This window comes from Mercurialis annua, linkage group LG2, assembly GCF_937616625.2.
Source record: "Mercurialis annua linkage group LG2, ddMerAnnu1.2, whole genome shotgun sequence".
NCBI lineage: Eukaryota > Viridiplantae > Streptophyta > Magnoliopsida > Malpighiales > Euphorbiaceae > Mercurialis > Mercurialis annua.
The window spans coordinates 29,492,295-29,514,378 of record NC_065571.1 but is presented as its reverse complement, the minus strand read 5'-3'; the positions used below and the strand labels follow the sequence as shown (position 1 = coordinate 29,514,378).

The following is a 22,084-nucleotide window of genomic DNA, read 5'->3' as shown; positions in this document are numbered from 1 at the left end:
AGTAAGTAAGGTAAGGACTTTGCCTGCTATTCCATAAAAAAGGATCGGTACTTTGTTCCATTTGCTGTTTTTCTCCTCTACTTTATAGATCACTACGGCAAAAGGACCACTCACGGCCCATTCCCCTTTTTTCTTAGATAGTCCGTATTTCAAGTAGTCAAAAGGAAGCAAGCGAGAAAAGCTACCCATTTCGGGTCGGGTATGTCGAGCCCCATGTCAACAACACTATAAAAAAAGGGAAAAAACTCGAATGAATCAAGTCCTACCCGGAACGAACGATCAGAGATGTCTTAATTTTTCCAAGGAGAAAGGCTGCTACACGAGCCAACTGGCGAACCCATAAGGAGCTAAGTGATAAGAGAAGGTAGAGTTCATATGGCCCCTACGGAGATCTGTCAATCTTCTATGTCCGAGTCTAGTTCTGAGTCTTCCCTTTCTTCCGGTGATGATTCTTTAGGTCTCGATGCCGTAGACCTCGACGAGTATATCCTTCTTACCTTTATTTTAAGGCAACCATTGAGAAAAGATCAAATCTAAGGCGGAGAAAGGAAGCATACCAGGAGTCCAATAGCAGTCTAAAAACAAGGGATTAAGAGTTGCGGGTTGCTGTAAACATAGAGGACAACCTTTTTTTTTTCTGTAAGGGCATTCTTTCCTTGGTTCGGATAGGTAAAATCTTATTATTGCACTAGCTAACCTACCTCTCATATACGTTTCTCTACAAGGTCAACGTGAGTGAGAGAGTTTCTCATTCGTTAGAGTGGTCGACTTTGAACGTAGGGCTATTGACTTTGATCAACAAGCCGGGTTTCCTTCGCCCTTCGTGGTTAGTCTTCTTCGTGGATCCCATTGTCTTTAAAGATCTAATAGTCCTTGTGGGTCAGAATGACTAAGACTTTTTGCCTAGTCCGGAGCTGTGTGTCAGTGGCTCGAATCCACTTCTAAGCAGGCGTCGGTTGACAATGATCTCTTCGGGGAGCAGAAAGAATGAAGCAAGACTTTTCTAAAGTGCTTTTTCCTCACCCGGTGGAAACCGATACATTCTATTTACAGGGAGATTTTTGATCTATCCAACACGAGCTTCGTTCTCTGGTTCTATCTTTCTTTGTGCCTTTAGTTCTCAGATTTGTTACTACCTATGACTCTTATTTGCGTATAACAAGACGGGGAACGACTATTGAACGGACCCTTTTTTACTCGTTTCGGTCTCTTTCTCCTCACAAAGTCCATTAAAGTAAGTTACTGCGCTGTTACCTGGGACCTTGATTCGGCTAATCACGATGTTTCACCTGGACATCTATCCTCAGGAGAAAGCTATGAAGCTAGCGTAACCCAGCCTACTAATGCTCCAAAATGGGATTCGGGTTCGGGGGCGTCTACCTCATTTCCCAAGCGATGATGATTCAATGGATAACAAGGAATTTGCTTTCAAAGAAGCCCTGATTATATATGCAACCTAGAAGGAATGAATTAGGTACGGAAAGAGACTAGCATCGGCAAGTTGCTATTACACATACACAACATAAGGAATCCACATGACGACTGCTTTCCCCAGGCATAGAAGAAAGAAAGCAATGTCAAGTAGACTCGAAGCTTCTCTCTGTCAAAAGGAACTTGCTTGAATGGCACTGGTACCGATTCTGCGCAGATATATACTAAGGGTCTATTTGCCCAATCATTCCCTTTGAGAAAGTGCCACAGCGACAGGAAGCCGGATCCAATACCAAACGAGGGAACACGAAAGGAAGGTCTCAAATCAAAAGAGTATTCTCGAACAATCACAGCAAAGCCTGCTTTGAAAGTTCCGAGTCGGCAATAGATCGATCACAGACCAGGACCCGCTAACCGCTAAGGTAAGGCTAAGACGGTCGCAATGTTCATTTTTTAGCTGTAATACTGACTGGTTCGGCTGCTAAGCGTAACTTCCTAGGGATCTGATTACACTTTCTTACCTATGACCCGAGGAGGAAAAGAAAACGCGGAACTCTTTTTTTAAATAAGGTGAAACTTTCGTTGCTAAAGCCCTTTCTTTTCACTGAAACCGTAGTGAAAACGATGCGTTCTGTAAGGGCTTGAATTAGCGAGCGAACCGTACCCACCAACTGAGCCATATAGGGTAACAAACCGTCCTTTTTGATTTGACACCACACAGATTTCGACTATTGAATAAGGTTTGAGACCCTATATGGCTCAGTTTATTTAGTATTGGTCTACAACTATTTATTTCAATTAAAAAGAAAGGACTAGCACCCCACGAAACACCTATTTGATCCATCTAGCCTGCCTTAAAGGGCTCGGGCCTCTGTTCAAGGAGTGACTTTGTTGAGCTCTTTTAGTGAGTGGGACAGCCGCTTTCCTAATAAATTCCATTCAGACGATTCGGTGGCCAAGTTGGTCTGACTCAGGAAGCTCCCTCCAGAGCAAAGCAAGCTGTAAGTAAGTTTCAAGTCTGCCTTCCGCTAGAAAGCTCACTACACGCCACGTCACTTTTGACTTAGCAAAGAAAGACAAGCTACGAACTCCCGCTACCCTTCCGTGCTCGTAGGTTGACTCCCCTATGCATCCCGACTAAGGTCTCACAAACGTGCACTTCCCTTATGCATCCAGTTGCTTCACTAATGTGAATAGGTTCTATAGAAGGGTGGGTTTCTTATATACTCTTATGTGCGTTCCTTCTTCGAACCTTTTGGTATGTATTGCCCCCTAACTATAGATCAGATCCACCAGACGAGAAACTCAATTCCGCACTGCTGCTGAGTCGTCGGACTTATCCACCAAGGGATTCGTGGAATTTCTGTGGATTGTGTTGGGGGAAATCTACCAAAGCTAGGCAGATAGATAGACCCCTTTCCCGCTGCTAAGGGAGAGCAAGAAAAAAAAATTCTTGTTTTTTAATCAGCGTCCCCTTTTGGGTATGCAGATACTAAGAGTCCTCTCACTACCAACCAGTAGACATCATCTGGCTGGGTCTTGCCGGTATCAACAACGAGAAAAAAAACAACCAAATGAAAACAGCAACTAACTATGGCTCTTGGCCTAGACAACGTCCTAGGCATGGGGGGGGTCAGAGCAAGAGGGAACGCCTAGACGACGTTTTTATTCCTGGGCTGCAGTAAGTTGATCGAGAGGTCGTTCCGCCCCTTGTCCCCGAAGATGGGTAATATGTTCTCAAAAAATGTTGCTCCAATCTGACCTAGCTGGCGAGTGATCCCAGTTCGCGGTAGAGAACAAGACAGCAAGCGAGCGTACCTTTGTTCGCTTCTGCTCCACCAAGCACGGAAGTTTAAGGATAATTGTAGGTCGGTGGCTACCTAAGGAAACTCCGATTCGATCCGCCCCCCGGCTGGGAGGCATTTACCTCATCCCGATCACAAGGAGAGGTTCACCATGATGGGGGGTACTTTTTTTTTTCCTTCCGGAAAGAATGAAATGCATAGGGGACCATCCTTTTGTTGCGGCATGCTCTTCATATTTACGGATTCGAAGGGGGCCTCAGGCCCTACTTAGTTGACTGACAATGACAAAGGCTTGCGAAACTAAGTAGGGCCTTGTGAATCTTAAGTAGTCTATAAGTAGTGCAAAGCGGCTTTGCCCCTGGGGAGCGAAAGGTTAGGCCTTAGAAAGTAAGCGAACAACTTCTATGTAGGTATGGCGTTCCCTCTTGACTCTCCTAACGTCGAGCTAAGTGACTTCGTAACCTCTGCGTAGCGTAGTAGAATGAAGGCTACGCACCGACGCTCTCTTATCTATTAGCCTAAGCGTCTTCGCTAACTCGCTCGCCTATTATACTACACCCTACTATACAATACATTAGTAGGGTAGAAGTAAGCGTTAGCCTAGCCTACCCTACTAATGTATTGTATAGTAGCGCCTTTTCCTTTTTGAAGAACCCCATTATCTTTCATAAGTCAAGTAGGCGAACCTATAAGCGTTGACAAAGAAGAACAGCCGGTTAAAAGACAGCGAATCTTTTTATTTATATGCTTATCTATTTTATTATATTAATAGATAAGCATATAAATATAGGCCAGCTTGACAAGCTACCCTTCTTCTTGATCTGAGGTGCGAAGATAAACATCTCTTTTTTATGACTTCCACTTATCGATCCCGGCCCGGAAAAGTGACCGACCAGGGCCCTATTGATGAATGAAAGAAATGGTTTATAAGCCCTAGCCCTTGTAAGCCCACACCTGCTTAGAGTAGATCGTTCAACACCTGCGGCACAAATCCATTTTTTTGACCTATTGGTCCTAGTATCATAGGCGACCGAACGGCCGCCCCCTAATTACTAGACCGACCTGCTATAATAATTCCATAAACACCTAGCGAAGATATGGCAAACAAATAAAGTAGCCCTATGTTCGGATCTGACAATACCATACCATAATCAAAAGGTACAACGGCCCGAGCCACCAGACTTAACATAAATGTAGCCACTGGAGCCATTCTAAAAAGGGAGAAATTAGCACTACTTGGTGAAATAGGTTCTTTTAGAATCAATTTCGAACCATCTGCTAGAGGTTGTAACAATCCGAACAATCCCACTACATCAAGACCCTTTCGACGTTGCACAAAAGCCATTACTTTACGTTCAGCTAGCACTAAAAAGGCTACTCCTAGTAGAAGTGGTAGAACTATTCCAAGTATTTCAGCTGGAACAGCTATGTACGTTTTCGATTTTCTATTCACTCATGATCTGGCCTGGTCGAGTCAACCCAATCATGATATTGAAGGATGGGACCTTTTCTTGAAAAACCCTGGATCCCGGGAAGAGTGGAAGATGGTGCAACATCGAATCCTGTTACGTTACTTCGAATGGAATCTTAGCCCGCCTCACTTGCTTTCTTAACTGCATAAAGGCATAAGCGAAGTCAAGGGATTTCCTTCTAACTAGTGGCTGAGAATATACCTTCATTCAACAGATTTTTGGTTGCATGCTCTGGGTCTGGAATCTTTGCTCTTCTCTTTTGCATTTCCGCTGCCTGCATTCTTTCTTCGTGTCCGTTCGTATCGCAAAGCGGGTCGACGCCAGCTATAGCTATAATGGTTGAAAAGAGGGGGGCCAACCAAGACCCCCTCGCTTTGTTCGATAAAGCAAACGATTCGTTCCGACAACTTCGGACCAGATAAACCCTTTGAATTAGCCGATCTTACAAAATCGATCGGGCGGGCTGGTTGGGAAGGGGTTATTAGCGGAGAAAAGAATCGCTGAGAGATAGATTCTACTATTTAGTCAGGACGAATGAGTGGCTGTGCAGCATGCTCCGGAGGATCTTTCCCTTTCCCCGAGTCAGTCCAATCAGAAAGGGGAAGGCCCGCTGTCTAGACTGCATTTCGGGAGTTTGAACACCATCCCATTTCAACCAAAAATACAACCCTGTCAAAGGTATCTAACCTTCCTTCCTTATGAGTGGAAATCCAATCCCGTTTTGTTTTTTGGCATAAAAACCAGCCAGCCGGTAATATATATTTATATATATTTTAAACCCGTTTTTGAAAAGCGCAACAGTTAGTCTTTACACACATGACATGAAAGTGGCAGCCAGGTTATCGACGATTCTACAATAGGCGGCCGCTGGAAAACCCGACTTAGCGAATCACTTCCTGATCTGATGGCATTAAATATATCTCGTGCCAGTGGATCTTGTTCGCCTCATTTATGCTGGTGGCATCCCGTACCGTATTGTGTTAAACACTCACAAAAGCCGTGGCCTTCCGCTATATTAGACCGTCCCCTAGAAGTACAATGGTTGGTCCCTCCGGAACTAGTAATCTCCGTTTGACTTGAAAAGAGCCTTGTTCAGCAGGTGCGCAGCAAATATTCTTTCATAAGTTTGACGCAAGTCGTACCTCCCAGCCCCCTTAGCTACTTGTACTAAAAAACTAGGACGCTATACGGAAATTCGTGCCTACTTATCCCGACTAAAATAACTATCGAACAGCGATCCATCTGAAGAATGGCGCTCGTATATCCCTAGACGTGGGTCTGTACTTTTCTTTATTAGAAAAGGGCGAGAAAAAAATTCGATTATGACCCTTGCAGAGAGACCAGCCGAAGAAGAATATGAAGATGCCGGGATAAAACGATATAAAAAATTATCAGAAGGACAAGTTCATCCCAGATTTTCCCACACTTCAACAAAGGAGAGCATTGCGTGACCTCTCACGTAGCTTTGTCATGTTAAAGGAAGTTTTGTACAAGCGATCTTTCTACAGTGTACTTTTCAGGTGCAACACTCGAGAAGAAAGATATTTTCTAATAAAGGAAGCACACTCCAGCATCTACGGTGGTCATGTCAATAGTAAAATGCTGGCCAAGAAGATATTGCGTCAAGGATATTACTGGCCAACAATGGAGAGGGACTGTTATAATGTAGTGAGAAAATGCATGAAATGCCAAATCCACGCCGATCTCGTCCGGACATCCTCATCATCTCTCCATACGTTGACAGCTCCGCGGCCATTTTCAATGTGGGCATTTGATATTATTGGACCATTCACCAAGACTTTTGAAAATACAAATAGACCGGCATTCATCCTCACAGCCACCGAGTACTAAACAAAATGGGCTGAAGCAAAGGCATTCACTGAGATCAAAGCGAGTACTGTAGTCAAGTTCATTATGAAGAATATCATCGCTCAATTCGAAGTACCCAAGATTTGAGTCACCGATAACGAACCTCAATTTATTGCTTAGCAAGTTAAGGTAATTGTAAATTCAACATTGAGTTGCATCACTCATCGCCCCTCTACCCTCAGTCGAATGAAATCAAAGTGAACATTTTGAAGAAAACTGTTGAGACACCTCTAAAGTGGGGGGTCAGATTGGCTAGATCGTCTCGTTGAAGCACTCTGGGCTTACCGAACGTCAATTCGCACGCTGACGGGCCTTTATGAAAAGGCTCCATAATAACTAACGTATGTGATGGAAGCCATCCTCCCATACGAAATTAAGATGGAATCTTTAAGAGTACAGCTCTATAAAGACCTCCCGATAGATAAGCGACGAGAAGCATTGCTAGCACAGCTTGAACTATTGGATGAATTGAGGCTTAAGGAAGCTGAACATGTGCAGGCTTCTCAAAGGGGAATCTCGCGATCAACCCATGCCCTCCCCTCGCTCTGAATAGCGAGACTTAATCTTTCTTAGGAAAACGTGCAAGTTGTTTGATATAATCGGTGGAGAACATCCACAACTCAGTCTTTATATCTTTGATTCTTGAAACTGATATATTTCTGAGACAATCTTATATCAAAAGCACAACTTTCGAGTCACGACTTGCAAGTTACATGTTTTAGGAAAAGCGGGAGTCTCCGTCGTGAGGTTAGGTCTGGCTCTACCGAAATTTGAATGTCGCTTAGCTGCCAAGGTCAATAAAGTCTCCGCGAACAAGTCAAGCTAAGCAAGGAGGCAGGAGGCAGGAGGTACCTATATTTACCCAACCAGGTGTGAGTTTTTTCAGCTTTTTCCAGATAAAGGGCTTTCTTTGAATTTACAATTACCTTAGCCAGTAGCTGCTGGTTTTCAATCCTCCCATTGATCGAGCGAGTTCCTGCACTGTTCGTTGGGGCCCAACTAGGAGTGGATGTCAACTCAATCTGATTTGCCTCGCATTGATAGAAGAGCCAGGTGATGGGATGATCAACTAGACTGCTATTCCCATAAAAAAGGACTATCCAACAAAGAAGAAAGTCAGATGGAACCCTGCATTGCCCTCTACAGACTCCTACCTATTTTATTCATGTCTTCTTGTCCAGAAAAAAGACAAGCGAAATAGAGGTAAAAAGCGGTTCCCTAAGATCAGTGAAAGGTACCTGAAAAGGACTTTTATTCTGATGAAAGAGACTGACAGTAATCCCAACAGGTTGAGTTCTGCTAACTATCTGTTCTTTTGTCTTTTATTTTCTTCAAACGACAAATGATATTTTCCTGGAATTTTAAAGAGAATTGCATTTCGTCGCATCCCTTTTTATCCGCTTTGAACATTCTTCTCGTCACAAGCCTAAGGGAAAGAGCTCGATCATGTACACTTCAGTCGAAGCAACGTATATTAGCGTCGATCCCCTTCGCGATACGCCTTCGATCCGTGTTAGCTTTTGCTACATACATGCTTGGCGGGTTCAGATTGAAGTAGACTAGCGTCAAGCTTCTCTTGCCCCGGTCTTGTATCTGCCATGTGCTCACTCTGCGCTTACCACACTGCCGGTTCACTCTAGATAGGTCTGGAACCTCATTCTCTCGGGCCCCAGCTGAAAAACGGATGCACGCACTAGCGCGCTCCTATTAGTCAAGCTTTGATTTGAAGCTGGTAAAAGCAGATATTTCATTTCCAGTTCAAGCACAGTTAATCCAGGCGGTTTGAGTAGGGATTTCCTTTCATGTCGTTAGGAGATAATAGGGTGCAGGGAGTTTCCTTTTTTATGCCTTCGATCGATTACAGAGACAGGACTGGGGCAACACCTATAATAGGATAGATGGAAGAGCCTTAGGACTAGGGTCTTGTTCCCCGGAAGCAAGTACTGACCCAACTTATGTGATCAGTCTCATTAGCTAGATCTCTCTTACCAACCAGCTGCATTCTAAGATAGAGTCATGAGTAGCACAGCAGCTCACTCGGGTGAGATTGAACTGGGTAAATTCACTCTCACTCTTCCCTTTGCCCCTAGCCCAACCTACTTAAATTAAAGCGCAGGTACTCTTGATAGAGATTGGGATAGCGTTCAATCATCCGTAGCTCTCTTTCCAACCTTTCATTTCATATATCATTCCCGTTTGCAATACCTCTTCTTATTTCATCTTGCTATACGTAAAAGCGGAAGCAGAACGGAGACTGATGTAACTGAAGGAAAGGGGATATAGGTACAATAGGAGGGTTAAGCAGGTAAGCGAGGGCTCTCTCCTACTAAGACGACATTCTTTTCATGTCTTATCTTCACTGTGAAACCTGCTCTTGCTATCTCGAAAGAGAATTCTCCTGTTAAAGTAAAGACGCATCTTAGGCAGCATAGAAATTAAGTTCCTATTGAGGACTTGAGCGAAGCGAAGAGGTTAATAATGCTCGAACGAAGTGAGAGGGTCGATGGAATGGAGCTCGACCAGAGGGAGAGGAACTGAAAGTCTCGACTAAAAGGAGAGATTTGGAGAGGTTGGAGCGAAAGTTCGCTTGTTAGCTAGTCTTTCCTCGCAAGCCACCAAGCCTTATCTTCGTCTCTGAACTCGATCGAAGGGAAGGTATAGCGGCACGTATGCTTTACCATAGGATCCGAGAAAGGCAGGTAGAACAGATTCGTCCGGTGTGGCTCAAGGGTTTAGCGATGAAGAGTGCCAAGAAAAAGGTCAATACCGGTACGCCGAGTCAGTCCAGTGGCAAGGCCCTTTCAGCCAAGCTAGCGTACTGAACAGAAAGTCGTAGAGTGATCACAGCTTCTTGAGCAATTCGTGTGACAACATCAGGATCCCGTCGAAAGACCTCCTCCGCCTATCCCTCCCGCAAGAGAGGACTCGTTCTGGCGCACCTCTTTTTAGCAGTCTAGTCAATAATAGAAGATTGCCCCTCCCTTCTTATTGATTTGATAAAGGGCTTTGTCCACTCCCTCTCTTCTTAGCCGAGCGGAGTGACGGTTTAGGCTTTAGATGCCACTGCGAAAGACTCTAGAGATCCACTCTCATAGCGTATACGCGACATCCCTATGTATACACAATCCTTTCAAGCAGCTAGCAAGCAAGTTATCTGTTCGCGGACAAGCTCTCTGGATGAGAAAAAACATGCTCTTTCATGCGAAAAACACGGTCTTTCGTGGAAGTTGGTCGATTTGAAGTCGCTTTATGAGTGAAAATGGGTCGATGACGAAAAAGACGGGGAAAATGAAACTTTTTAGATTTGAACGAGAACTTTTCCATTCCCACCTACTCTTCCAAATCCACTAATTAATTGATTCTTAATAGGATTTGCTGCATCTTCTTCTACGATTGATATCAAGTAGGTGTAGTTCTGAGGGGCACCCTCTTTCACTGGAAACTAGCATTCAAGTTCACTTACCAATCATCATAGGCGCTTTAAGTCTAGCCGGTCTTGTTTGCGTATCAGCTCAATCAGTTTCCGCTGCTGGGTGAATATCCCTTGCTATTGAATCTGTTCCAGTTATATCATCTATAAAAGAAGCTGGTATAGAATAGGCTTTTTTCGGGGTAAATGTCACAGAAGGAAGATGTTCTCTCTTTCCTGTGCTATCAAGATGAATTTTTCCCTTATTTCGAAATTGCGTATAGAAAGAAAGAGGATTCGCTTTTTTTTTTATCTTCCTTTAGCCTTTTCGTGATAGCTTAAGTTGATTATATTATAGAACGTTGGGAAGCCCTACTGGCACATCCAATCAAACTTGCTCTTGGCTGCTTGAAAACATGGCTTTCTCACACTCGATAGCGGGGAACTTTACAAGCACTTTTAGAACTCCCCTTTTAGTAAGTAAACAAAACACCAGGAGAGGTCTTTTCCCATAGGTTTCTATCTATCATTTACGAGGGTAGGTACGTCCAGTCAAGTAATCAAAGACTTGGACAATACCGCATACCAAGACTTCACAACAAACAACTTTCTTTCCGGGAGGTCTAAGCTTTTCTTTTTACTTAGATGTACCGGATCTGATCTCTTTTATGTTAGCAGGGCAACGATTAGGATTGGATTAAGGGAAGAAGGCTAAACTCGCTAGGAGAGTTCAATCCTATTTCATTTTTTGAAATAAATGTAAAGACAGCTTGCTTTCTAAGGTCGATAGGCTGATAAGGCTTTCTATTCTTTACTCTCGACTAAAATTGGTTGCAAGCTTTTTCTTAGTGAAACTGCATAGTAGAGCTGGAAGTCTCACATAGTATATCAAAGCCCTCCAATCCCAGGTTAGTAAGTAACCCTCGTGCTCGTTCTATTATAAGTAATTCCACGCTAAAACCTCTAATCCACTCTTTCACCAGCTAATCCATAAGGAAGTTTACTATACCACACTACACTTGGCTCTACACATTTAGAGAGCTAACCCCTGTCCAGTGCCTGACAGCGCTAAGGGGCTTCATCCTTATTCCTTCTCCCCATCTTCGCCCAGGCTAAGGAAGGAGGCCTTACTTATTCAGGGGGGGGAGAGTAGAGCCTCGAGAAGCACTGTTGAGAGGAAGATCCTTGGCCCCTCTTCATTTTCTACAGGTTCTTCAACATAGGTGACAAGGAGCGAGGCAGAGATGGAAGAGATCGAACACGAGAATAAGAAAGACTACGTTCCTTTTTGATTCTTTTTATAGAGGGGTATTGATAAAGTTGACAAAACAGACTCGCATTTCTCATAAAACAAATACGGGAAAAAAATCATATTGAAAACATTCCTAACCCAACCCCTTCCTTCGTATAGCTGTGTATTGTAAGTGATCTGAACCTGTCCGGAGCAAGCCTCCCATAGAGGCAAGTGAAGTTGGTGAGCCGTATGATGGGCAACTATCTCTTGCGGTTCGGAGAGGACTCAGCTGTTAGTTAGTACCCCCTTGGTTTCGGGGTGGACTCTTTCACTCTATTTTATTATATACGCTTAGCGAAAAGAATGTTTTTTGATACACCTAGGACATGGATTCTATATGAACCAATGGATCGTAACAAGTCGTTACTACTAGCAATGACTTCCTCTTTCATTACTTCATCCTTTCTATATCCCTCTCCCTTGTTCTCAGTTACTCATCAAATGGCACTCAGTTTATATCTTTAAGTTCGATCATTGACAAGGTTCAAAGAAAGGGTGGGCCATTGATAAAGAATCGATTTCAAACCACAATGCTAGCAGATGGCGGGCCTCCGCTTTTCTTTTCATTAATGAAACCTGCCAGTCATTATGGACTAAAAAGGAAAAAAAATTAGGATTATTCAGGCGTTTGCCTCTTTGTTCAAAAGAAAAAAAAGACGTGGGTGGCATTATGACTGGAGTGTCTGTTAGAAAGGTTCTTACAATTTTGTTCGGCATTCTTCTTTTTTTTTTTTACTTCAGGAGAGGGAGGAGGGCTTGGGACCTATGAACGGAACAACACAACAAACATGATGAAATGAAGAAGAATGAACGGGAGGCGTCGGAGGAAGGACTGACGAACTACTTACTTTTGTTTGGTTAATTACTTTACTGACTTGGGGTTCTTTCTCGTAAGTGGTACACCTACACCCTGCACGCAGACTCACTCTATCTATATACGTAAACGTTGATAGCCTTTCGAAAAAAGCCCCTCTCTGTCTACAAAATGAAGAAAAGTTTTTTCAGGCCGCCCGGATCCAGCTGAAAAACGGATAGGAATACTCTTTCATGCTTCATAGCTTCAACAAGCCCATTTCTTATTCTTAGTTCCAAACCTGCGCTCCAGCGAAGAAAACTACAGGGCGATTGTAAGATGGTTGGCTCTTTATTCAGGTGCTCTTCTGTCTTCAGGTGGCTACTGCTTAGTTACTTCTGTAGTTCTATCTTGCTTGAGTTGCCTACCCCATCTATGCCTATGCAACAGAGAAGAGAACAGCAACTACTGTATTGTGGCCCTGCCCGAAAGAGAACAGCCCTACCACGGCTGCTACTAAACTGCCTCTACTACAACTAGGAAAGGGAGAGAGAAAGCATAGCTACGTAGCTACCGTAAGGTTATGTCTTTCCTTAAGGAAGTGTTAGCTTGCGTAATGTATCCCCTCCTCCTTCCCCCCTTCTGAGTCTGCTTCACCTTCCGATGAGTCCTCTGTCCCATCGGATTCACTCTGATTAGCCTCTTATTCAGGCTCCAGGTGTTTAGTTGCATTTCAATCTCCTGGCTCTATCAAAACAGTCACTTCATACCTGGAAAAAAAGAGGAGAATTGAATTGATGGTGGTGATCACTTTCCTTAGGGGCCACCGATAAATATAACAAGACCGCCCATGCTCCTTTCCAATCGCTAGTAATCGCGGATCAGCATGCCACGGTGAATATGTACAACGAAGATTTTAAGTGGCTGACTAATAATATAGCTTGATCGGAATCGATTCTATGACGCTAATGCCCTTAGAGTTCAAATCGCTGTCATGATCCCACCGAAAATGTATCAGACGTTGATCTATATGGAGTGAGACCGCCACCTTCGGAGAAGCGTAAGTTCCCCACGCCGATCCCATTTTTTTGAGCGAAATCACTTCCCCTGCTTCGCTTTCAATTCGCCTCTGACCGATGTTCGAAATCGCTCTTATGGACGAGTTCTTGCTTCATTCACTTCCTGAACAGTTTGTGTGCCCATCTGGATCTTACCGAGTCAACGGTTTGTGCCTGTCTATTCCATCCCTTCGTGGAGTTAGGGTGTGTGATGTGTCCCTTCTGATGGAATGCCCTCGCCCGCCTTTCTCCATCAAAGAGTCATGGTGCTTTAGTTGTGGGTTAGCAGGGATAAGTTGGACTGTGTCAGATGGTAAAGCACCGCGATAGAAGGGCACACTTTTGAATCTAGCGACTTTAATACCTTTGAGAAGGTACAAACTGAGATGCCGGATGTCGACGAATTTGCGCAGTGTACCAGAGTATCCTGTTACAGGGGTATACCTTAGAATAGAGAAATTGAAGCCAGGGTCTTCTATAAAAGTCTTTCACCTAGGCGATTCGTTCACCTATCATGAATAGATGGGTGGCTGCGTAATAGAATATAACCTAAGGAAACTATATCATTCAGGGAAGCAGCCCAGATTTCCTTAAGTCTTTTTCTGAGCTGTCTTACTTAATTTAAGGTGTTACCAGTCTTTACCCTTTGTATAGCGCTAAAGCGACTACTCTATGACCCAATTCCGGATAGGTGAGCAGGGGCCCTGAGACGCCATCCGTTCCCCAAGGTCGACTCCGACTAATTTTTGGCACCACCCCGCTCTATTCGCCTCCCTCCATGAGGGATTCTCATTTTTGAAAATCTCCTTTTCAGTCCCTGCAAACGGATGAGAATATTCCTCGCGGCTTTCTCTCCGGCTTCTGCTTCTCTAAAAAGAGATTTTTCAATTCCGCAAGGGGAAATGATGTCAATGAACAGAAAGCCAATAAGGGGCGTAGCGCTTGAGAAGGTGCGAAGCCACCTATTTCCTAAGCGTGGCGAGTCCGTATCGAGTCAGCTTCCTTCAATCCATTCGATAGCCTCTCGTCTTCTTCTTGACTCCGTATTCAATCCACTTGCTGGGATTATTCTAGCTGTTACGCTCCAGTGCTAGACCTCGATCACTCGATTAGCACTTTGTTATCTTGCCCCATATAGTGGGAGTGCTAATCCTCCGCTTTAACCAGTTCTCTTGCGGTACGGTACAGGCTAATTCGTTTTCAATCCAATCTATCAGTAAAGGGGGCCTGGTTAAGAATCTATCATGTGAGGAAAGACCCACCTCGAGTTCAGCGGCTGCTTAGTAGAGAAAGGTTGAGTTCTTTTCTTCCTAAGGGCTTAACTGGTAAAGAATCAAAAGAGTTTAACTCAGTCATATACCCCCTCTACCAAAACCCTGATTCTCTGCTTTCGGGTTACCCCATTACCACTAAAGCTCAATATTTAGATCTTGATCCCTATCCTTTCTTTGATTAAAGAAGGAGTGTAGCCACTCGACCAGAGGGAGAGGAGCGAAAGTCCGCCCCTGCTATCTTTACCCTCTTTAAGAAGAGTTCTCGTATTGTGATTGATCCTTTGGTGTATCACTCTCGATCATCTCCCACATAGATGTATAAGAGGGTGTAAATTATTTACCTTTAATCGATCTAAGATGAAGAGGTGCTTCCATATACATTAAGAGATAAAGAAGCACATTTACTCTAGTCCGTCTTGTAGGAAAGAACGTATGTAAGTCCAGCACTCTATGCATTCTATCTCTTAGTCTAGTTGGTAGCAATCTAAGAATTCGCAGCTCTCCAAAGGTAGGTTAATCAGTCTATCCCCATTCCCGTATCGGGGAAGGGTTCCCGCTTCGCACCTTGCTTTCGATTAGGTGTCCCTGCCCTCCATTATCTCAAGTACCTCTCCGCTTCCTCTGCTTGCTTTCATGTAGTTTATTGCGTAGGTAAAATAGTCTATTCCGGCTATACTTTCTTCTTGTCTTGACTTTTCTCTATTCGTTGAGGTACTTTCTCAGTCTTTTAAGGATGTAAAAAGTCCTTCTTTCCATTCCGCTAGCAGCCTATGCCTAACAGTCTTTGCTCGAATCCAATCCCTTGTTGTCATAGATCGGGGAATGCCCTTTCCTTTGGTTGCCCTTTCAGTGGAGTAAGCCAAAGCGAGTCTTGCAGGTCTGTCTAGTCGCATACCCCTATCGTCTTATTGTTCTATTCGTTGCAGTGGGCGAAGTCGTCTTTCTTACCAGCCATTTTTTTTAATGCCAAGATCGAGCTTCTTTCAGAACCTTTTGTAGCCCCCATCCAATCGGTACATCTCATTGTCTGGTATTCCGCATGTCTCCTTGTCTCTTGGAAAAGCTTCCAATCATATTCCCTCCACATCATTTAGGTCATCTCCGCAATTAGGAATACCCGATGGCCCTCACTGAAGGAAGAAAGGAAGCTTAAGGTTGTCGTGCTTCAATCCGACTAAGGTCTAATGCTTTCCCCTTCTTATTTTGCTTGGCCCAATGCCTTTCTCCATCCTATCAGTCCGTCCAATACCTTTCGAAAACACTCCTCCCCCTTTCCTCTCCCTCTGGTCGAGCTCCATTCCATCGACCCTTTCTAACCTCAACTGACTCTCTCATCTTAGATCTACTCAGGTACAGAGTCGATCGCTCTCGCTCGGGATAAGGAAAGGACCCGAAGGCCCATCATTGAATTGACCCGGCCGGCGGAGAAAGTGAATGGAATCATGGGGCTTTTAGGTATCATAGGGAATCGTTCATGCGATCCATCCATGATTCATTAATAAGTGGTGCGGGACCCAGTGCATACTCGAGCAAGCATCTTTTGTCAATCGGATAGTTGCCCCCCTAAACTAAGAAAAAGGATTAGCCTCGAAACATGAAACCTTTATGGGAGGAGGAATTGCAAGAGCCTCCCCGGAAGAGCAGGATCAAGATCTGGTGTCGAACAAGTAAGTAGGTGTCACTGTTTAGTAATATGGTTGGTGACTCACTGGGCCTAGTTCTGGTGATCCCAGTGAATAAAGATGATAGACGTGCAGGTGAAATTAATCAGATCGCCTTTGAAATTGATGTTTTCCATAGTGGTCTTAGGGGTTTGTTCCCCTTCGGACATGCTACATCGGATCGTCTCTTCCTTTCTTTTTCGAGCACATCAGGCAGGCTGGTGCTGGGACCTTGTTCCGAGATGTTTTTGCTGGTATCGACCAGATGCCCAAGTGGAATGAAGGGCGGAAGAGCCAAAACTGGGTTGGTGAGAGATCCAACTACTAAGGAACAAGTAATCAAATATGAATTTACATTGCTCCAATCTATCACATTCCACTTCAGCTGAATATTCATTCTAATAAAGATCTTCCTATTCTTTCTTCTCTGGAATCCGTGGAAATTACGATCAGATGGAAGCATTGGTTTCTACATTCAAGGATTGGTATCGACCTTGAGGTTGGGGAGATTTCGCTATCTCCGGGCGGAGCGCACCTGAAGTTCCGGAAAAAGATCCTTTTGTTCATCGCCCGGGAAGCTTCTTATTCCGAACCGAGCTCACAAGTGAACGAGATATGGAGATGGCGACTGAAGTTCCAGTTGCCATTCTTAGGAAATTCCAAGATCATGGTGGATCCACAATGGAATGGTCCATTTCCAAAGGAATAGCAAAGTTCAAAGATCTAATGCAATAAGGTTTACGGCTAAACAGACCATTGATGATACTTCCAGATCTGGACCAGGACGAACTATTATAGGAGATTTTATAATCAATTTTGAGGTGAACAAGATGAGGAACTACTCGGGTGCTGCTATGGCTCCATTAAAAGTATCCCTGGTTTCGGGAGTGAGATCGATGCGCATCGCATCCCCTCGCACCAGTTCTCGCCAGAGAGTGGGTGAGCTGGAGTACTGTCGAAGAGAAATCCATCTTAGTAGTGGCGAAGGACCGGAGCTTTCTTATTTGATTGAAAGATAGGAGGCCTTGGCCCCCTTCCCCTCGCTGCGTTCAGGTTTGCACAATTCGGGGGAGAGCGTAAAGTCGCCCTTAGACTCTATGCATTCATATAAGGCAACTATTAGGTTGGTCGGACAAAGAAAAGTTTTTTCTCTCCGGCAGTGGTCCAACCTTAGTATATGATATGATAAATGCAACTAGTGGTCCCTCATTTGATCTTGGTGTGGAACCCCCTAATTGATGGGGAATAGTCTTTGTGCGTTTTCGATGTAGACATTTTCGTAAAGTAGTGTAAGCATTCGAAGTAGGGAATGCGCAGGTCTAAGACCATCGGCCTATCGGTTAGAAAGTCATTTTCCCTGCTTTCGATTAGCATTCCATTAGCTGTCTAAGCTGTCCATGCTCCCTATTAGCTCTCGAGACTCTCTAGGTCTTATCTTAGGTTTAGGTCCAAGCTTTCCATTCGGAAAAAGCCTTCGAAAGCGGGGAAAGGTTTACGAATCAATCAAACGAAACATAAAGATAAGCGTAAGCTCTAGGTCGATGTGGTGTAGACGAGCCCCAGGAGCAAACCGTTGTTTCTCGTTCCTTGGTTGGAAAGGGCAGAGTTCCATTTGGTGGGTGGGTCTAGGGCGAACAAAAGAGACGTGTGGCTGAGGGCAGGTGAGGCATTGTGTCATCGAATGAACATGTTTGAGTATGGATCGTAATTGAGCGAAACATCTGCTCACCGAAACCTAGCCCAACCTACTTAAAGCGAAGGTCTTGACCTGGAAGGATCGAAGAGAGCGCTAGTAGATCGAGTTGTAGGTGCATGGACTTGGCTAGTGAATTCATCTTTCCATAGATAGTGCTACCCTAGAGTACGATACTGGTTCGCCATAGGTCCTTGGGTTTTCTCTTTTCCTGAACGTTTCACAGTAAGCTCTTCGATCTTCAGGGATACGCGATTCTTCCAAGTCCAAGCGTTTTCCCCACAGAATATCTGCCATCAAATCACCTTCAAACAGTTTCTACGCCGGATTTTATGTTTCAAAGAAGTAGGTTTCTTTTTATGTTGAGCGATATTTCAACCATTTCTCAAGCTTCCACTCTATTGTCCACTTCTAATAAACGTGATTGATTCTGCGAGATGCGATTCTATTGTAATAGGCTCTATCTATTCTATTATGGCCGGCTTGGAGACATCAAAGGAAGACCATCATCTCTATCCGGGTACGATTTTCCAAACCCTGGGATTTTGATCTCTTTACCAGTTATTACTCTTCCTCATCGACATATCTGTTCCCCGATCCTCCCGTGCTCTAGCAATTGCGTGATACTAAACCGGATCGAGCTCTTCGCACCTGGATAGTACTCCTTTCACCGTGCTTTTGATTGTCTCACTTCAGCGCCATGCGCTTTGCTTCGCTTTATAGAAGAGAAAGACCGTTGTCTTGAGAGTGAAAAGCAAGCGCAAGCGATAGAAAGGATAGTCCCTCGCGCGTTCGCACGAACTACTAGAAAATGGTGAGATCCTTAGTGAAAGAAGGACCAACGACGATCCTATCCTAAAGGAGAAGGAGGAGTAGGAGGAGTCAGTCCTCTTTGAAGATCGAGGAACGTAGTGTCAGACAATTATACCATTCAGAAGAAGTCTTCTACAGAGGGAAAGCCTGTATCGAGTAAGTGGAGAGGAAAGATCTCCAGAGATTCTTATCTCATTCCATTCCAGTGGCTCGACCAGTAATCAATGGCGAAAACTAAAAAATCCATGGTTTCCCGGTAGAACCCCATTTCGCCCAAGTTGTTTCGGAACCGGAAAAAAGAAGCGGTTTTTCGCACAGCTTGCTCATAGTGCAGGTCCCACTTGTATATTGTATTTAGCCGAAGAAGCATCGGACAGGTTGGAGTTCTTACCTTCTTGGGACTCCATGGACCAAGATCTGCTTTCATTATATGGGCAATATCGATCTACTTTAGTAGATCATATGGATGTAGAAAAAGCTTCTGATTTGGATGAATTGGAAACATCTCTTTTTTATTTCTATTTACCTAGTTCATATTTGTCTTTCGTGTGTTCCGGGGAGTAGTTAGATCTCTTCAATCTCGGTATACCACCTAAATAACTGCGGCCAGAGAGTCAAATAGGTCGGGAAGAAAGAGTCTGAGGTTGGGTTGGACGACATACATCTTGGTTGGTTCCCCCTCTTTGCAGGGTGATGAGACCAGTAGCTGTGGAGCACAGATGCCCATCTCTTCAAGCAGGGATATGGGGCTGGCCCCCTAGATCCAAGTCTAAAAAAAAAAGAAAGCAGGTTGAGGTGAGTATGGGAGGCAAGGCTGGATCTCATGAGTAAGTGACTCGCCGAGTTACCACGGTCCACCCCGGTCCCTATTCCGGACACTGAACGAGCTTTAATTGTGACGTCAGCGACACGGGGGAAAGCTAATGCGATTTTTATAATTAGAATCATGTTGCAAGGAACGGAATGCGACTCTCAATTTCCTTTGCCAAAAAGCCTTCTGACCGTCACGTGAGAAGATCTGCAGGGATCAAGGATACGCCAGGACAAAGTTGCGGTATGGAAAAAGATTTCCATTTGAAAAAGGATTCTATTGACAGAAGATATGGGAAAAAGCGGATGAGATGGGACAAAAAGGCCGCCGAGTGGCAACTTCAAATCCTCTCCAACCAGTCGAGCTTCCGTTGGTCGCCTTCTTTAGAAGGAAACTAGCCCCTCGTGGCGTAGCGGTGACAGAAGCCGGGAAGGAGGAGTCAAACACTTACTAACTCCTAGCCCATCTACAATTGCACAATTTATACAGAATGCTCTCAGCTGTATTCAAAGCCATGAAGAAGATCTCCTAAACCTTCACTCTGTGCCATTGAATGCCGAAGTGGGGGTTCATATTTTGGATGGTGGTCAAGTCAAGCTGAAAATCAAGGTGTTTGTGGTAACCTAAGCCAAGCTTCCAAACGTAAACCTGGTACACTTAAAAGTGCCTTATCTTTCCCACCTTCTTCACCTCCTTATCAGGCTAACCAAGTCCAGTCAGAGGTACTGGATAACCAGTTAGTTGGGATTAGTCGTCGTTCTCATCAGGAGAATACTAGTCAGAAGGCTAAGGACCCAGGTAAAAGTGCTAGGAAAGGCTCGGTGTTGAAAACCTCGAAGCCCCTAGTACTACTGACTTTGCACCAGATTCAATTGCAGCCTTTTCTCGGCATCCCTTCTCAGACGTCTTATTCCTTGCCTAGCTCCTTGACTCCGGCTCCGGCCAGAGAGTTGGATAGATGCCATTTATTCTTAACACATTGACTTGGAAATTGGTAATTAAGTGAGAGAATGGCTCCATAATATGAAACCCAAAATCAGAATGAGGAAGAAAAGGATTACAAACCGGAAAGAAATTTAGATTAGAAGGGTCTGGAAAAGGGAATATAAAAAAAGAAAGAGGCAGTCCTAAAGGGAGGAAAAGATGAAATAAGGAGATAGGAGTCATCCGTGAAAAAGCTCTTTTTCCAAAGAATGTATGGGAATGCGATAGAGAGGTGGGTGGAAGATGATTTAAACGAGAAATTCTTCTTATTATGTTATCTGTTTTTCTAACCCGTTTTTCCTTTATTATATTATATAAGAAATTTGCCCATATCTCTCTCCAGACTTTCCTCAAAAAAGGTATCTTCATCGGGTGGCAATTCATCTAATCTGGATTGTAAGTATTCAAGGTACTCCTGAACCTCAGCACGGCTCATCGTTCCTATTTGGATATAGGTGAAATCCATAGCCAGAGAAGGGGATGTAATATTCCAACACTCCGGGCGCTCAATCAATAAAGCCGAAGGGTGTAAAAGGAATGTTTTTGACTGAGAACCCTCCGTAGGGAGTACCCGATGATTCAATAACATTCCCGATAAAATATCCAAAGAACAACCATTTTAATAGACAAACAAAAATTATTGGCTAGATAACAGAAAACGCTTCTATCAACCTTACATCGTTTACCAAATGAAACAACATTTCGAGCGTAATCCATTTTCTTAGTAGAATCAAAAGAGAAGTTTCTGAAAATAGTGTTAAACATTGTGAAATATGTTCATATTTAGCTCCATGCCCGCGGAGCGGCATACTGGAAGAAAGAAATGATTTACTCTAACAAATAAAACCTTAACGAAATAACATAAGAGCACCTCGAGGTAGTTGTCATACCGGTGAAGGACGATAAAAGAAAAAGACCACCAAACAAACTTAAGATAGTGCATTATCATTACGATTTTAAATCTGCTAGTCATTATAAACTCCATAGCCAACTCACTCATGAAGACTCCCAACTTCAAGAGTTTCATGGGCAAGCTAGGGTTTGATGAGCAATCAACCAAAGAAGCAGCCCTTGCCTTAACCCGCATCTCTCATGCCTAATATGGAGAGTGCGCAGTGGTGAACCAAGGCGTAGGAAAGGCTTCCAAGAAGTATGAGAATGCAATCACCTTCACCGACTCAGACATGCGTGTCAAAAGCTGGACTCACAACAGGCTATTGTATGTGGAGAGCACAGCCAATGGGTACCCCATCAAAAGGACCCTCATTGACAATGGCTCATCCATCAACATCATTCCCTTGACAACCTTCAAAGCAATAGGTGCCTCAAAGGAACGCATCATATGGGACCCTATCACAATCACAGGGTTTGACCAATCATCAATGGAGACCACAGGCTACATCAACATAGACATGAAAGTTGGAGCCATCCGTGGCCCTACTCCATTTCATATCCTAGATGTTCCTGTCACCTACCAAATGCTCTTGGGAAGAAAGTGGATACATGAACACAACCTAGTACCCTCCTCCCTCCATCAATGCATCAAGGGATATTGGAAGGGGAAAAAGGTGTCTATCCCAGCTACCAAGCATCCATTTGAAGTGAGGGAAGCATACTTGGCCGAGTCAGCATTCTTTACGATATTTAACCGTTGCCTTGGTTTGCCGGTAATAGCACATTTCTTTATTGATTCTTTATTATGGATTCATGTGTCGGA

General features: G+C 44.1%; 1 protein-coding gene across 1 annotated transcript; it reads right to left on the bottom strand.

Annotated features, from left to right (window-relative positions):
* Positions 1-4,248: 4,248 nt before the first annotated feature.
* Positions 4,249-4,988, bottom strand: LOC126667523 (NADH-ubiquinone oxidoreductase chain 1-like). Its single transcript, XM_056104647.1, has 3 exons — positions 4,910-4,988; positions 4,838-4,849; positions 4,249-4,688 (listed from the first exon to the last, which is right to left on the bottom strand). Exons 1-3 carry the CDS (start codon positions 4,986-4,988, stop codon positions 4,282-4,284), a joined length of 498 nt encoding a protein of 165 aa, XP_055960622.1. The 3' UTR covers positions 4,249-4,281.
* Between the last annotated feature and the right edge of the window lie 17,096 nt (positions 4,989-22,084).